The 18,295-nt window shown below is 36.3% G+C and overlaps 2 protein-coding genes across 3 annotated transcripts; both read left to right on the forward strand.

The window, feature by feature from the left end:
- LOC116137432 (DNA-directed RNA polymerase 1, mitochondrial-like) lies at positions 1–10,763 on the forward strand. Of its 2 annotated transcripts, XM_031423115.1 has the most exons (19): positions 2–985; positions 2,924–3,157; positions 3,258–3,391; positions 3,500–3,563; positions 3,731–3,789; positions 4,137–4,254; positions 4,443–4,556; positions 4,733–4,864; positions 4,951–5,367; positions 5,928–5,978; positions 6,457–6,527; positions 6,625–6,709; positions 6,937–7,089; positions 7,187–7,261; positions 8,497–8,586; positions 8,684–8,731; positions 9,042–9,156; positions 9,274–9,377; positions 9,991–10,763. In XM_031423115.1, exons 1-19 carry the CDS (start codon positions 191–193, stop codon positions 10,099–10,101), a joined length of 2,970 nt encoding a protein of 989 aa, XP_031278975.1. In that variant the 5' UTR covers positions 2–190; the 3' UTR covers positions 10,102–10,763. The 2 variants fall into 2 exon arrangements, with proteins under 2 accessions (XP_031278976.1, XP_031278975.1); XM_031423116.1 differs by lacking the exons at positions 8,497–8,586; positions 8,684–8,731; positions 9,042–9,156; positions 9,274–9,377; positions 9,991–10,763 and adding an exon at positions 7,704–7,765 and having other exon boundaries at positions 1–985.
- Positions 10,764–12,694: 1,931 nt separating this feature from the next.
- Positions 12,695–17,774, forward strand: LOC116137456 (putative U-box domain-containing protein 42). Its single transcript, XM_031423146.1, has 4 exons — positions 12,695–12,775; positions 13,663–14,805; positions 15,253–15,562; positions 15,882–17,774. Exons 1-4 carry the CDS (start codon positions 12,770–12,772, stop codon positions 17,474–17,476), a joined length of 3,054 nt encoding a protein of 1,017 aa, XP_031279006.1. The 5' UTR covers positions 12,695–12,769; the 3' UTR covers positions 17,477–17,774.
- The last annotated feature ends 521 nt before the right edge of the window (positions 17,775–18,295 follow it).

The raw sequence follows: 18,295 nt of genomic DNA on the forward strand, positions 1-18,295 counted from the left end.
TTAGAAGGGTTTTAAGGCGGCTGCAAAATTTTCATCCTCTTGGGATATTACTTTTCCCCGTCTTCTATGTTTTGGCCTCTCTATAGAGCTTCCTTCTGTTTATCATATTTTATCCAATTTTCTCTTCATTAGCAAATCCGGTTGTTCTTTGGTTGTTTATATCCCTTCGTCACCGTTTATTCGTTGAAACATGTGGCGGAATTTAGCCAAAAGAGCTTCTTCTAGGAAGATTAAATTGTGCTCCGGGAAATTTTCTCAAGAATCTAATTTTCTAGAGAATATAACAACTCCTGAGACACAAACTTTCTTTAAGGCTTCACACCCTCTTTTGGCTTTGCATCGAGTTACTGATTTAGCCACTCAAAATCAAAACTTCGGTCGATTTAGTCACACTCAATCTATCAACCCTTTTAGTGTTTTTAACCGTACAAGAAATTATGCAAGTGCTGCAGAGGCAATTGCTTCGACAGATGGAGAATCAGACCTTTCGGGTTCAGAAGAGATGCAAGAGTTGTTGGAGCAAATCCACAAAGAAGCTGACAATGTAATGGACTCATCATCTTCGTCGTTTGATAAGCAGCCGAAGAAAATGGTAGGTGGAATGGGTATAGGAAAGTACTACATATTAAAGCGTAGGCAAATAAAGATGGAGACCGAAGCATGGGAACAGGCAGCCAAGGAGTATCAAGAGCTTTTAACGGACATGTGTGAGCAAAAGCTTGCACCCAATTTGCCTTATGTTAAGTCTTTGTTTCTTGGTTGGTTCGAGCCTTTAAGAGATGCAATTGCTAAAGACCAAGAGGTTTGCAAGGAGAAGAAGTGCAGGATTTCTCATGCTCCCTATTTGGATAAGTTGCCGGCTGATATGATGGCCGTTATTACTATGCATAAGTTGGTGGGGTTGTTGATGACTGCTGGAGGAGATGCTGGTTGTGTTAGGGTGGTACAGGCCGCTTGCCAGATTGGCGAAGCGATTGAACATGAGGTGGGTAAGCTATAAATTTTCAGATTTTGTAGCTATTTTTTCTTAAATGGCTATTTCATGGTATTTTTTTTCCTCGATACATATGATCACTAAAGTGTGTGGTTGACAATTGAAATTAAAGCATTACTCTTTGGTTGTTTTAAATTAGGTATTCTATACTAATAGAAATTTCAATTTGTTCTGGTAGTAGAAACATATTGAGCTGTTTAATCTTGTTGATGATGTTGTTCAGGTCTCTCATAGCTTAGAATTGATTCTTCACTAGCATGTATTAGGCCTTGCCAGTAGTCGAGTTGGTAGCAATTGCAATCTTATACTTGTGTCCTGGTTTATCTAAGAGATTTTCCTCAATTTTGATCAGCCAAGTGAATATTAGGCTACGATGTCGTGATGCCAGAGAAAGAAATTGGCCAGTTTCCTGGTTTATTCATGAAAGCTTTAGGAAGACATGCAGCTTTGCTTGATTATAACGTGAATTCTTTTACTTTCACATAGCTGGTGGAAAACATCAANGGCATTCTATAATAATAGAAATTTGTATTTGTTCTGGTAGTAGAAACATATTGAGCTGTTTAATCTTGTTGATGATGTTGTTCAGGTCTCTCATAGCTTAGAATTGATTCTTCACTAGCATGTATTAGGCCTTCCCAGTAGTCGAGTTGGTAGCAATTGCAATCTTATACTTGTGTCCTGGTTTATCTAAGAGATTTTCCTCAATTTTGATCAGCCAAGTGAATATTAGGCTACGATGTGGTGATGCCAGAGAAAGAAATTGGCCAGTTTCCTGGTTTATTCATGAAAGCTTTAGGAAGACATGCAGCTTTGCTTGATTATAACGTGAATTCTTTTACTTTCACATAGCTGGTGGAAAACATCAAAGGTCCATTAAATATAATCTCTTTTTTTCTTTTTCTAAAGTCAAAGAATTGATACCAATGCTTCCGGCTTATATAGACTCTGGGAGGAGATAGGGAGAAATGAATTGATTTTCCCACAGAGAACAGGCCTTCTCTTTGTCTCAGAATAAGTGGATCAGGATCAGCTGCTGCTACCACTACGTGCATTTCTCTTCTGTGTGTTACAGCCTCTATTAATCTATTAAATGCCTCGTTGAACATCTTGAAGCCGGTAACACATTGAAAAGAACCTGCAGTCAGTAACCTATTTGTGGTGCTGCTGAAAAGCATTTATCTTGTGCTCAGTATTTCAATGGCTAGTGAAAAACATTGGAAAGATTCTGCTAACAGAGCCATTTTTTATTGTCAGCCAGGTTATATATAGGGCACTTCAACCTTTACCATATGCATACATGTCCTTTTTAAAACGGCGAAGTTTTCATGTCAAGCCCCTTATGTATGGAAGTGAGTTTTGGGGTTTATTCCGAATTACTCTTTTAACTGTAAGAGGAATGGCGATATGTGCTTCACCTGCTACTATATTATTGGTTCCTAATGAAGTTTAGGATTTTCCTTTTAAATGTTTGACAAACAAATGGTACCACCTAGCAATAGTTTAGCTCTATTGGAGTGCTTTTATTCTTTTCTTGAAGAGGTTGCTTTTCATTTTTATCATCTTTCTTAGAATATTTTGATTCTTTCATTGCAGTTGTTAAGGTGTGATTAGGAGATTATTGTTCAAACTGTGTATACAGATGTGAGTATTCCTTATTGTCTACAAAAATTCTGGCTGTGCAAATGAAGTTTGGAGTCAAATCTTTCAGTGAAAGGAATTTATGATAGTAATGATTTATGGTTTTTGCTGCCTCTACAACATATGTGATTGAGTCACTCTAATTAATCCTGGTTATGCGTAAATCAAAGAGTATATTTTTCCAGAAATATTCTAAAGAGCACCATTTGACATTATTTTTGGGTGCTGGAAAAATTTGCTATAAATTGTACTTATTGCTTACGTACAATTATATCTTATGTGGATCAGGCCAGGATAAACAGATTCTTGGAGAAGACGAAGAAGAAGAAGAATGTAACGGATAATAAATCAGAAGATATATCTGAGCCTCTGACCAATGAACTAGAGAATGTAACTAAAGAAAAAGAAAAATTAAAGAAAAAGGTTACTAGTTTAATTAAAAAACAAAAGCTGCATCTAGTAAGGAAAATTGTGAAGCACCAGGATGATTCCAAGCCATGGGGTCAGGAGGCTCATGTTAAGGTTTGTGATGTTCTGTGGCTCTAAATTTTGAAGTGTTTGCTGCTCGTCGTGGTTGTTGTTCTCCTTTTTGCTGTTATATTCTGATGCTTGCACTTCCCAGGTTGGCTGCCGTTTGATGCAGTTGTTAATGGAAACAGCCTATATACAACCTCCTGTTGATCAGTTCGGTGATAGTCCTCCTGATATTCGCCCTGCATTTGTGCACACTCTTAAAAGTATCACAAAAGACGCAATGTAAGAAAGACTACATCTCTGTTTCTGGTGCCCATCAATACTCTGCCCTCACTCTCTCTCTCTCTTAAGTATATTACAATGTTTACTTTCTCTGGTTGTCTATAATAGGAAAGGAAGGAGGTATGGTGTTATCGAATGCGATCCTCTAGTCCGCAAAGGTCTTGAGAATAGTGTGAGTTGGATACGTTCTTCTACAATGGCTCACTTTCATGCTTTTTTGTTTACTATTTTTTATTTATGGGTCGGGACACTTTGAAAGTGCCTCAACTTCTCCCCTAGTACTTACATATTTAGACATGAGGTATAAGTATGAAACTAATCTCTTGTTTGTCCAAACAGGCTAGGCACATGGTCATTGATTATATGCCAATGTTGGTGCCTCCTTTAAACTGGACAGGGTATGAATTTTAGATTTTGGCATTTTCCTTGTGACAATAATTGCAAGTTCTCCTTTATTTTATGCTTTATTAAACAACTTTTCTAGCTCATTTGTCTTCTTAAACAGTCATCATAGAAGGAGATGATGTCTTTTACCTCTTTCCACACTAATTGTGTATTTGATCATATGTACTCCCCACTGGCTTGGAATGAGGCTTGGTTGAGTTGTGTATTGGAATCATATTTACTTATGCTTTTTGATGGTTAACTATTTTCTTTTAATGGTATTTAGAACAGCTGTTTATATCTGAATTTTGCTCCTTTTGCCTTGGATGTAGGGCTCATTTGGTGTTTTGTGTTTTGGCAGGTATGACCGTGGTGCATACTTATTTTTACCATCCTATGTCATGAGAATACATGGAGCAAGACAACAACGTGAAGCAGTAAAAAGAACTCCAAGGAGTCAATTAGAGCCAGTTTTTGAGGTTTGAGATGTCAAGAGTTTTATGCTTTTGTTTCTTGTTTGCTTTTTTCAATGTTTAATGATTTATCTTTGACTTTTCTTTTAGTGGCATTTTTTCTTGGGTAGTATTTGTGACTAATTTATGTTTGAACATTGCAAGGGTTTCACTTTGACTTTGATGCATTAATTCTGTGATTGTTTGTGAATCAGGCCCTGGATACTCTAGGAAATACCAAATGGAGAGTGAATAAAAGGATACTTAGTGTAATTGACAGAATCTGGGCTAATGGAGGCGGTCTTGCTGACCTTGTTGACCGTGAAGATGTGGGTACAGTTCAATAAGCCAAAATTGTTTTTGCTCTTATAGTTTTTCATGTTCCTTTTTCTTTCTGGAGGAATGAATTAATGTTCAACATAAACTTCATCCTCACTTATCCTGTTCAGTGCTGAGGTACCTTTTAGTAATCTTTCTTCTTCATCTTTTCTAAATGTATTTACAGGTTCCTATCCCTGAAGAATGCGACACAGAGGATGAAGCAGAAAAAAAGAAATGGAAATGGAAGGTTAAGGCTGCAAAAAAGGAAAATAGTGAGAGACATTCACAGCGCTGTCATATAGAACTCAAACTTGCTGTAAGGAAATTCACTATTCTGTAAAATTTACTTAGGGCTGTTGCATCTCTGGTAGATGCAATATTAATATGCCCCTTTGGGTGCAGGTGGCTCGAAAAATGAAGGATGAAGAGGGCTTCTACTACCCACATAACCTTGATTTCCGAGGTCGTGCATATCCCATGCACCCACATTTAAATCACCTTGGCTCTGATCTGTGCCGAGGGATCCTGGAGTTTGCAGAGGGACGCCCTCTTGGGAAGACAGGCTTACATTGGCTGAAGATACATCTGGCAAATTTGTATGCTGGTGGTGTGGACAAGTTATCGTACGAGGGTCGAGTAGCATTCAGTGAGAATCATTTGGATGATATCTTTGATTCTGCTGACAGACCTCTGGAAGGAAGGCGCTGGTGGTTGGGTGCAGAAGATCCTTTTCAGTGCTTGGCAGCATGTATGAATCTCTCAGAAGCATTGAGAAGCTCCTCTCCGGAGACTACTATTTCACATATCCCTGTACACATGGTATTTTCTTTTTCCTTATGAGATTGGATGTATTGGTTTGGAGAATATCCTTGCTAAGTACATGATCCAGTGGATGTGCATGTTCCAAAAATTTTCTTTTACAAAATAACAATTCTTGTTTTGGCAAGGTTGGTGTATAGATTCACTTTTTGTAGTGGCGCATTTTTTCATTTTTTTATTGATATGGAAAATGAAGTCAAATTTTCTGGTGCAGAGAGGAAGATGCTAGTTAAAGTTCTATGTTCAGAAACATATATAGCCTTATGATTTTGTTGAGATACTGATGCAATAGCCTCTGTATATAATTGGATTGTCACTATAATCATTTGTGTTAGAATGTAACATGATTTTAGTTTGTTCTCATCTATGATAGATCATGATGTATACTGTAATATGATGTTTTAGCAATGTTAATGGTTCTGCTTATTTTATTGCATTTCCATTATTTTGTCTGTATTATGAGGTTTCATCCTTTGGATGTGGGGTCACTTTAAATGCTTGGGTAAATATTATTCCTCTAGGTCTTAATCTTTGCTTTTCTTGTTTTGTTATTTTGCAAGGATGGTTCATGTAATGGCTTACAACACTATGCTGCCTTAGGAAGGGACAAGGTAATATAGCTTATGTTTGTTTTTACTTTCAAAATATAATTTAAGCTCTTAACTACTTGGCAGACTTTTTGCTTGCCTTTTTGTCCTTGAATAATTTTTTCCTTCTAGAATTTATATGTGTTTCTTTCTTGAGCCTTTCTGATTGCATCCAATTTGTTCATGCTTTTTTTAATGCATTAAAGAATTTCTGGGAATATGCAAACTGTAATATTTTTTTTTCCTGGCAAAGTTTTGAAATTGATGAGAAATTATTACTTCATACTGGACAGAAATATCATCTTTTTCAGCTTACTGTCCAAGAGTTAAATGGTACCTTTAACATCTCCATTTCCATGAGTCAGATTCAGTATCTGTCTCTGTGCTAATCCTAATCCTTTTGTGAACAATTTTTGAGTATCTTGGTAATTATTTCCAATTTTCTCAGAAAATTATTTTAATATACCTCTCCCATGCTTGTGTCACTTTTTTGCTTTCTTAGTTGGGAGCTGCTGCCGTGAATCTTGTTGGAGGGGATAAACCTGCAGATATTTACTCAGGAATTGCATCCCGGTAAACAATGCTCTCTCTCTCTCTCTCTCTCTCTCTCTCTCTCTCTCTTGCGCGCATGCATATTGTTGCATCTAATTGAGTTCCTGTTGCAATTCAGAGTTCTCGAGATCATGCGAAGGGATGCTGAGAAAGATCCTAAAACCGATCGGAATGCTCTATATGCTCGGCTTTTGGTCAATCAGGTCTTTGCCGTTGTTTTAGTTTGTTGAATGCAATGCTGTTATGTTTGCATAAGAATGTACAACTGCTTTACTTATATATGGGATACAATTGTTTTTAATTTTATATGATGATTTAGCTGACACTTGAGGTTGTAAGTTGTTTGGTTTGTGTTTCCATTATCAGAATTTCATTGACCAGCTTATAATTATATTACTAATTGTTTACATTTACTGTTTTACTTACTTAGGTGGACAGAAAGTTGGTGAAGCAGACGGTGATGACATCAGTTTATGGTGTCACTTATATAGGGGCACGTGACCAAATCAAGAAGAGGTTAAAAGAACGTGGTGCCATTGCAGATGATTCAGAACTCTTTCAAGCATCTTCCTATGCAGCAAAAGTAAGGAAATTAGGTTTCAGTGTGCATATGTATGTGTGTATGTGCAAGTGTGCACGTATAATGTAGTTTAGACTGATAACTTTTTGTGCACATACAGACCACATTGACTGCCTTGGGGGAGATGTTTGAAGCTGCAAGAAGTATCATGAATTGGCTTGGCGAGTGTGCTAAGGTGTGTCACCTGTTTGCTAGTGATTTTAATTTTTTATATCTTAATGATGTACTCATCTATAGCGGAAAAACTAATCGTGTTAGTGGACAGCTGTGAACCTAATGTTTGAGGAGTTAAGCTATGGAGATTGTCCAAATGAGAATCTTGTTTATCTGTAGGCTGTGTTGCCTTAAGAGTCACTAGGTGATCCAATGATAGTGTTTGAAAATTCCAGTTGGATAAATTTGTTCACGATGTGTTTTGCCCTTCTCTTTTCCGATTATCCATAAAAGTCGGATGACATCATTATTTTCATGAGTAGGTGGATATATATATATTGTCGTGTTCATTCTCATGGTTTCTTTCTCCGCTAACGTGATTCTTGTGGTTCATTCTTAAGAGTCTTTTGATTTCTGAACCCTTGGATATCTTTGAGTTTCTAATTCTCTTGTTTGTATCCTAGGACAAGTATGCATCCCGTTTTTGACATTTTGCAGTGTTCATTCTCATGGTTTTCCTTCTCCAGTAAGGCAATTCTTTTGATTCAGTCTTAAGAGTCTTTTGATGTTCTGAACCTTTAGATTTTAACACTTCAAATTTTTTCTCGTATTTTCTAATTCAAGTGTGCATATTTTCATTGTTTTACAAATTTATTATTAGTCAAGCTACTGTAACACAAACTTTTAGTACTAATTTGTGGCACAAATTCTTAACCATTAATTCATGGCAATACAGTGACTAAAAAACTGTTTAGATTGAATAAAAAAATAACTAACTCTAACATCTTCCATCACAAGCCCACTGGATTACTTTTAGTCAAAGGTTAAGAATTTGTTTCACAAATTTGTGCAAAAAGAATGTATTACAATAGCCTAACCCCATTACTATATATTGAAAAGAAAAAACACATGGCTGTTTCCAAAAAAATTTCACTTAAGAGTCCCTCAAATTCCATTTAAATAGCCCCAACAATATTCTGCAGAAAATAAATTACAAAATTAGATATTCAAGTTAAAAAAAAAAAAAAAAAAAAAGTCATTGTCCAAATTTTTTAAAGTTTGGGTTCCCATGTTACCCATTTCTCTCACAAGTCTTGAAAATTTTTCATGAGCTAAATGTTTTATAGGAAGTGGTGTGAGCTAAATGTTTTATAGGAAGTGGTGTGCTTAATTGTATCATTTCACATCTTAGCATCATTCTCCATTAAGCTATTGTGTTTTCCTACAAATGCTGACAGTTAATTTGAATATTAACAGGTGATAGCTTCAGTGAATCAGTCAGTGCGATGGACAACTCCTCTTGGACTTCCTGTTGTACAGCCTTACCGGCAGACAGGAAGGCATCTTGTAATGTTCTAAGAAATTTTTCACGTCCTATGATTTTGAATCAAATTCCTCAGTAATTTCAGTTTTTAATTAAAATGTTATGTTGAATTGAATGCAGATCAAAACTTCTCTGCAGATATTGGCATTACAGCGAGAAACTGACAAGGTTTTTAATCTTCCTTTACTGTTAGGCCTTGTTTATCTGTTTCTTCAAGATTCTAAAGTACAATTCTAATAAAATCATAAGCAGCTTTATCTGTCTGTGCCCTAAAATGGAAAAATTCTTTGATTAGCTTTAATGGGGAAAAAATAATAAAACTTTCTAGGTTATTGATTTTTGTGTAATTTTCAGTTTTTTTAACCAAATTTTATGCAATCTGTGATTTTATAGTACTTAACTTCCTCTTTTAAAATTAATTTTAAGCCATCTGAAGTGTACTATTTTACTGATTCCGTTGCCTTTGTAAATATTGCAGGTCATGGTTAAGCGGCAGAGAACAGCTTTCCCCCCAAATTTTGTTCACTCACTTGATGGTTCCCACATGATGATGACTGCTGTTGCTTGCCAAAAGGCAGGCATGAGCTTTGCAGGTATGTACCGAGTCTTATGTCTTCTTCAGATATATGTATATGTGTTTTTATCTTTTGCGCATTTGTCATTATGTATTGGAAGTCTTAAAACTGTTTTGCACCAATGTTTTATTACAGGGGTCCACGATTCATACTGGACACATGCATCTGATATTGACGAAATGAATAGGATACTCAGAGAAAAGTTTGTTGAGCTCTATTCGAAGCCAATACTGGAAAATGTAAAGTAACTTTACTTGCATATTGTTCTATAATCTGGATAGAAAACTGCCAGTTGGGGATTATAATTTCTTGAAAAATTTCAACAAAGGATAGAGCTTCCTGGAGCCGGTATCCCTATTAGTGTGCCAAATTGTTGTCAATAGCAACAAAGAGAATAACAAACGCCACTATCAAAATTTGAAAGCAGTTTGGGTGTTTTGATATTTATTGACCTCCATCATTCAAAACTGTTAAGCGGGACGTATTCCAAATTTTTTTGTAATTAGTGGTCAATGTCATTTTGGCATCGCTCAACATGATCAGAAATCAAAATTTTACCATTTGAACCTACCTCTTCACAATGTCTTTCCTCAAACTTCATCGAGAGTCAAGCCTTATATTTAAGTTTATATGTCCAATTTATTTAAGAATATGAATAAATGCAATTGCCTTACTTTAGGATGGAAATCAGAATGACAAGATCTGTGGAGCTTTGATATTCTTTTGTTCATTGAATGCGTTTATAGAAATGAGAAAATTTGCTTGTTAGAAGTCTATATGCTCTAAATTGAACAGCTGACCTTGTGTTATGACATTGTTTTTGGTTACTGATGATCTTTTTCATGCTTACAGTTGTTGGAGAGCTTTCAGAAGTCATTCCCTACCTTGAATTTTCCACCGTTACCAGAACGGGGAGACTTCGATCTCAGAGATGTTATGGATTCTCCCTATTTCTTTAACTAGTCTCAGGTCACATTCTTCTCATGACCGTGTGCCTTTGAAATTGGATTCTGCCTTTGTCATTCAAAACCACAAGGTAATGGCAGTTGAGTTTTCTTTATTCGTGGTCATAATTGAAGGCAAGTTCCTTATACCATATTGGAGTATAAGTTGAAAGGATAAGAAACTTCTGGGATAGCTGCAAGCAGTGTACTCGGGTAGTCGGGTACCTTTGTACATATCTCAAAAGGAGAGACCTACAAGCATTAACAGAAGGTTGATCTCACGTTTCTTTTAGAAGATAAATATATTTTTTTCCCTGGAGCTGTTGTTGGGCGGTCCATCATGAAGCATTCTCTGAAAGAGCAGCTCAAAAGGTGGTCAAGCAAATTGCATTGACATAAGCTGTGTATAACCCAAGAAATTAAAGCTTTTTATGTTGAATAGCACTTGATCGATGAAGTGATTCAATCAATCTGGAAGTTGAAGGCTATGCCCACCACATCGAGCTTCCATTACTTCAGGGATGATGAGAGTGACAGTTGTCGGTGGGTGTTTACAGATCACAAAGATAGGTTAGTTAAGATAATTGTTTGTGGTATATTAAATATTTTGCCACCTTTGTACCATTTATTTTGTATGATCTATATGAATTGATTGTCCTTAAAAATAAATTATCATAATAAAGAGAAATTCACATAGCTTGAATTTGTTCACATTCTGGTATGCATGTTGTGAGCAAGCCCATCCATCTGCTGATTTCTAATAGTGTAGAGATTAGGCTGGAATATCCTTGTGGTGGAAAGCACACTGTGTGCAACTCTCAGTAGAAAATAAACTGTTTGATTAAATTGGTGGAGTTGAAATCAAGAGTAAGTCATCGCTGTTAAGTAAGTTGATAAATTAGATATAAATCACCAACTATGATCTTACAACCCTGGGAAAGCATTCAATCTTGAAGATTGCATGACAACATCTTCTGGTTGAATCCGTAACTTCTATCTTACGAAAATCTAATGAACCAGCGAACTTCCGAGCAGCTGCAGTGGACTCATAGAAGAACCCAGAAGCCATCAGAAAATCCAATTGCCTTGTGGGTGTCCCATGATAATCACGGCGTACAATATAGTCAACTGAATTCATTTCTTGTCTGCATTATATTCTGGCTTAAACATCATTATTTTTGACGCTACAATGACAATTAATTTTATATTATAGTATTTGGTCATAAAATAAAGTATTGCAAACGACGTGGATGTGAATGTGATAAGCCAACCACCCTTAACCTGACTGGGTAAAAAACTTCATCTGCTAAAGTCAATGCAATTGCCTATTCCAGGGTCTTGCTTGATCCTATTTGTTTACCAACTTTCTGGTTGCTTCAACTGTATTTTTAGGGAGCAAACAACTTTTTCCCACCCAAGGTTTGTCTCAATAACATTTTCCACCCCAAAAGTTTCAAAATATCACATTCTCACCCAAAGTTAATATTCCGTTATTACCCAAAGCGAACTCCAACTGATTCTGACGGCGAAAATTCTCTTCATCACCTTCGGTCTTCTCTCTACAAAACCCCTCTCATTCTAGCACCTGATTTCTCATCGATTACTAATTACCGCAAATCTAGGGTTTTTTGTTTTTAGCTGATTTTCAGCAACTAATATTCAATCGGTTATCACCATTTGATCCACCGAACTACACTCTACAAAAATCCTTTTACCATGACTCCTAGTAACTCGTTAAACGTTAGCTGAGAAAGTGAAGTGTGTTTTGGGTATTAACAAAATATAAACATTGGGTGGGAAAATAGTATTTTGAAACTTTTTGGGTGAGAAAGTGTCATTAAGGCAAACCTTGGTTGGGAAAAGTGTATACTTTATTTTTAGGCCTACCATACTGCACTCTAAAGCTTTCATCTTGTAGACTATTATAGGAATGTGATAATTTAGATCCAATCAAGTAAATATTTATCCGTTTTGGACTTCGTTTAAACATGATCTAAATTTTAAGACTTGGTTACAGGAAAAAATCATCTCCAAAAGTAGTTAATTTAAACCCTAAGGGATTAGTCTGATAGTCAATAAGGTTTATTTCCTTCTTTAAGTTATTGAGTTCAAACCTTACGGTCATCTATCACAATAACATTGTAACTTACTTAATTTTTTGAACTTATAGAGTATTCAATAAACCTCAGAGGTTAATTATAAAATATGATACATTGACCCAACGCCTTGGTTAGCAACAAGGAAACCAAAAAAAAAAAAAAACGCGGCTAATTTAATTTGAAAAATTCTGGCACAAAACCATATAACAGGGAATTTATTCGTAACCGAAATTATAGATTAATAGGACTTGTAACCAAAGCTTGGGATTTTCTTCCTTAAAGTGACGTATGAAAACCATAAATTAAACTTGAAAAGGAACCCATACATATATAATGGAGAGATTCTTCAATGACCATTTCTACCTGAAGCTGACTGAGTCAATGTTATTATGGACCTTGCTTCCTTTGTTGAGTTACCAACCTAAAAGCAACATAATGATTATAGTAAGCCATCTTAGACAGATTCAAAAAGAAAATTTTTCATCCGTCAAAATGTCTCTTCCAACCAAAGTAAATTAGTACTCCTGGTTTTCTGAAATTCTGGAGCTACTACACCAAGAAGGTCATCCAGAGTAGAAGCTCCAACTGATGTCGGTATGAGATTTTCATTCATGTATTTTCTGTCTACTTATATTTTCTTTCTCCACCTTTGATTCTTTTTCACAGCCATATGCTACTAAAACTTGTTCAGTCTTTCATCTTTAAGTATCATGAACTGAGAAAAGTTGTATTGTATTTTTATAGGGCTATGGTTTTTATAAGCTTATGATCATTTTTACCCAAATAAATTTCAGGAAACAATATTTGTGGAACTTTCTTTCCTCAATAACTTTGGCATGAGAGACAAATTAGTTTAATTTTGCAAGACTAAAGCACAGTTGATGTACTATTTTCATGTATTGAAAGCCTCCAATTTTCATTTTTCTTGTTTCATCTTCCGGGTGGCTTTTCAATGAAGTGTCTACTAAGCTTCCATATAGGCACATCTAGCTGTGGAGCCTTTTCAAATTTCACTGGAATTTTTTTCTAGAATTCTACACTCAGATCGGACGAAAACAGTATATAGACACAAATTGAATAGCTGAACAGTGGATTCTTAGTTACTTATTACAGCTCCGGGCATTTTAAACCATTGGCAAACTATTCAAGCTTTTCTCATGCTTCTACGCATATCTTGTATTTATGCATTAACATGTAGAATTGACAAACAACTTCTTCTGTTAAATGCCTTTCTCACACTCATTCCATCTAAAATAGCTACAAGTAAAGTTCCCAATCTCAGTGAAGTGAACGTTGTCATTTGCTTAGAAATTCCCATAAACAGGCAACCACCCAACTTTGACTTATGATCTAATATGAGCACAATTAACAGGGAGTTCACTACTTAATTTTAGTTTTATTGAATGTACAAATTCATGAAAGTAATCAAACCTGAACTAGTCCAGATGAAAGCCAGACTAATATCTTCTCTCTTTCTTTAGTTCAACAAGGATACAACTGCAATTGTTGGTCTTGTTGACTCTTTGCTGGAATTGATTTCGGAGATTACAGCATCAACGGTTTGCATAGAATTAGAATTTGAAAAGTTTAACGAATTTGGATGCTACCTTTATCGAGCTTCTATAGTCATAATGGAGCTGCAGACAATCGAGAATGCCCCGGCAAATGCAATGGAGATTCTACAGTCTCTGGGTAAAAGCATTAATTTGGCCAAGGATCTTGTGAAAAAATGCGAGAAAGGCAGCTGTTCAGATTTAGATACTGAACTGAAAATCACGATGACACAGCTTGGGGAGGTAATAAAATGTATGGGAGAATGCTTGAGCTCGATACCTTCATCGACATTTACGGGCCAAGAATATGCAGAAGTTGCAGTCCAGTGTCTTTCAAAGGAGATGGTGAATGCTTACTTTGATGTCACCCACAATCAAGTGTCAGAGACCAAAGAGCAGGAGCCGCAGAAACTACCAAACGAAGAACCACCAGAATCAGATCTCTACTCTATCAGTGTAGAAGTTTCCATGGATAATGCCAAGTTACTAGGCATGCCACGTCTTGGGGACTTCTTTACAAACACCAGTCTCAGCAGCCAAAGCAGCTATCAGAACGTAAGCAGATCAATGACATTGCCGAAGGTAGCTCAGTACATCGAACCACTGTATGAGACTTTCTTCTGTCCATTGACTAAGGAAGTTATGGATGATCCGGTAACCATTGAAACTGGAGTGACCTATGAAAAGAAGGCAATATCAGAGTGGTTTGAAAAGTTTGAAAATTCAGAGGAAATAGTTTGTCCAACCACAGGGCAGAACCTGAGCAGCAGGCGCTTAAGCACCAATTTAGCTCTAAAGACCACAATAGAGGAATGGAAGGATAGGAATGATGCCGCAAGGATCAAGGTTGCTCGGGCAGCTTTGTCTTTAGCTAGTTCAGAAAGAATGGTATTTGAGGCTATAAAAGATCTCCAAAGTTTATGCCGAAGGAAAGAGTACAATAAGGTACAGGTCTGCAATGTCGGAATGTTGCCATTGCTGGTTAATTTTTTAGGGTATAAAGACGGAGATGTCAGATGTGCAGTGTTGGATCTATTACATCAACTTGTGGAGGAAGATGATGATGGAAAGGTTTGACTCCTTAAATCTCTTGAATTTTTATGAAAAGGATCAAAATGTAATAATCAAATGAACATAATGATTCAGTTTCACCTTTATTCACAATTTTGAAAGCAGAAATATTAACTAGTAAAGAGATAAAACTAATTTCTCAGAGTGTTAATCAAACAAGGTCTTCCACAATTATCGATAACAGAATTTCCAAATATGCTTTCAGAAGCAGACTTATTTTCCAGCTATAATTTGGACACGAGCATCAACACTTTTGGTTAATATTGTGCTGAAAATTTTGTGTATGCAGAAGAAACTAAGTGATATGATTTATACTTCTATCTTTCTACTATCTGTATGTTTAGATATGTACTCCGTAGGGAAGGAAGGGCTTAGCTAAGACTTGAGAGCAAACAAGCCAATAAGGACTTGGAAAAATATTTCCATGATTAGTGATTTTATGTGCAGGAAATAATTGCGAAGATCATTGATATTTCAATTATAATCAAGTTGCTGTCAAGTAGTCTGCAACCTGTAAGGCATGCATCGTTGTTGTTCTTGCTTGAGCTTTCAAGATCCCAACTTTTGTGTGAGAAACTTGGTTCAGTTACCGGCGGGATACTGATGCTGATCAAAATCAAATACAGTCGGTCTGTTGATGCCTTTGCTTCAGAAAAAGCAGAAAAAATCTTAAAGAATCTAGAGAGATTACCAGATAACATTAAGTGCATGGCAGAAAATGGACTCTTGGAACCCCTGATATATCATCTGAATGAAGGTAAGTTTTCAAACTTCATTTTCCAACCATTCACTAGCTGTCACTTGCAATAGCCCCTAAACCCTAAATATTGAGAAGAAAATGTGCATAGAATGCAGAGGTTAGCCAAAGACTAATTTAGAAGCTTTTGGACAACTATTTAATGGCCCTTGCACCATCATAGGAACTGAAATCTTTGGGGTTTTTAGTCCAATAACTATATAACAATTACCTTCAGCTCATTACGTATGGCATCAATACAGTGTGTAAAAGGTTATATAAACTATCTAACCACAGCTACGTTTTTTTTTAAAAAAAAAAAAATCAAATACATAAACAGGTTCTGAGGACATGCAGATCGAAATGGCGAGCTACCTTGGGGAAATTGTTCTTGGACATGACAGCAAAACCTATGTGGCTGAGAGGGTTGCTCCTAATCTCGTCAGAATGGTGCAGAGTGATAACACTTTAACAAGCAGGACAGCATTCAAGGCTCTAGTGCAAATCTCTTCTCACAATCCAAATGGAAAAATACTTGTAGAAGAAGGTGTTGTACAGATCATGGCTGAAGAGATGTTCAACCGGGGAATCTACAATGAACCAATGAACTCAAAAGGAGAAGCTGCTGCAATTCTTGCTAACATACTTGAATCTGGGATTGAGTATGAGAACCTCCAAGTAAGTACTCAGGGCCACAAAATGACTTCAGACTATGTTTTGTACAACTTAATCTACATGCTGAAGAATTCTACTCCGGATGAACTCAATGTCAGTCTTATCAGAATTTTATTATGCTTGTCAAACTCTCCAAAATCAATGGCCACCATTGTCTCGGTTATCAAAGATTCTGAAGCGAGCTACTCCCTGATTTCATTCATCAACAACCCACACGAAGAGCTTGGAGTTGCAACAATAAAACTACTCATCACAATCTCGCCTTACATGGGTCACACACTAGTTGAGAGACTATGCAAAACAAGAGGTCAACCTGAGAACCTAATTCAATGCCCAACTGAAACAACCTGTATAACACAGAAACAGGCAATTTCAGCAAAGTTTCTTGCAAAACTTCCCCACCAGAACCTAACACTCAATCTAGCTCTTCTTGGCAAGAATGTAGTGCCTACAGTTCTACAATCAATCAATCTAATCCAAAGAAGTGGAACAAGAACTAGCAGGTATGCAAGTGCTTTCTTAGAAGGCCTAGTTGGTGTTCTTGTTAGATTCACAACTACACTGTATGAACCCCAAATGCTGTTTCTAGCAAGAAACTACAACTTCACAGCTGTATTCACAGAACTGCTTATGAACACATCATGTGATGAAGTTCAGAGGTTATCTGCAATTGGGTTGGAGAATCTATCTTCAGAATCAACAAACCTATCAAAACCACCAGAAATAAAGAAAACCAAGTTCTTGAAAGTGTTAACCTTACCAAAATCCCTATCATTTAGCTCATCAAAGAAGAAGATACCATCAGTCTGTCCAGTTCACAGAGGCGCTTGTTCTTCACAAAACACATTTTGCTTAATTGATGCAAAGGCGGTTGGCAGGTTGTTGGCATGTTTGGAACATGAGAATGTTGAGGTGGTTGAAGCTGCATTATCGGCTCTATGTACATTGCTGGACGACAAAGTTGATGTAAACAAGAGTGTGAGCATGTTGAGTGAAGTGAACACCATACAGCATGTGTTGAATGTGGTTAAAGAACACAGAGAAGAGGGACTCTGGCAAAAATCATTTTGGATGATTGATAGATTCTTAATGAAAGGTGGAGATAAACATGCTTCAGATATCTCGCAGGACAGGTTGCTGCCTGCTACATTGGTCAGTGCTTTCCACCATGGGGATATCAATACAAGGCAGATGGCTGAAAAAATCTTGAGGCATTTGAACAAGATGCCCAATATCTATGCTTCCAACTATACTATGTAAATAAAATACAAAAGGGAAGGTAGAATTAGCATGTAAAGAAATTGTAGTCATGCTGAAGTGTGTGATTATGGGGACTATAACCGGTTGTATGTTGTCAACTTATGGTTCTCTTTATCTTGTTACCCGATATTGTTGAACCTTGAGGTGTCTGCTACATGGTACGAAGTTTTGATGACTCATCTTTCACGCTAAGATCACTCTTTTTTGTTTTTGTTCAGTTCATTAAGTACGATGGCTGCTGATGGATCCCACATCATTTAGATTGGATGAATTCAAGCAGGTCAACTGACTTTCAAAACTTCACCTGCTTCATAATATTTAATTAACACTCTTAACATTCTGCAAATAAATCGAACATTTTATCAAACTACTGAAACTAAGACTCAGACAAGAAAAGAAAAGGAAAAAAAATCAATTTCATTTGAACTATTTGCAAGTGGATTTGTTAACGTGTTATTAAGTTATGCATGGAAATTTCTTTCAAAAAAAAAACGTGATTTTTTTGTGAAATTTTGTAGTGATGACAATTAACTAGAATTTATATATATATATATATATATCTTTTTTTTTTTTTTCTGAAAATTAACTAGATAGATCAAAGAAATTTTTAGAAAAATGTATATAACAAGGCCACTTTCCATGTACAAAAAGATTCCTTCATCTATTTCCAAATTCTGGTATTTTGGTGACCCAAGATGAAAGGGACTGTGCAAATGCAAGGTTGATCGACTTAAAAAGCTGCATTTCGCTCAAAACAAGAACCCAAGTACCGTCTGTGCCATTTCTAATGGGAATGGTGCCCAAGTCATCATCAACCGT

Source organism: Pistacia vera, unplaced genomic scaffold (genome assembly GCF_008641045.1).
Source record: "Pistacia vera cultivar Batoury unplaced genomic scaffold, PisVer_v2 Contig325, whole genome shotgun sequence".
Classification (NCBI taxonomy): domain Eukaryota; kingdom Viridiplantae; phylum Streptophyta; class Magnoliopsida; order Sapindales; family Anacardiaceae; genus Pistacia; species Pistacia vera.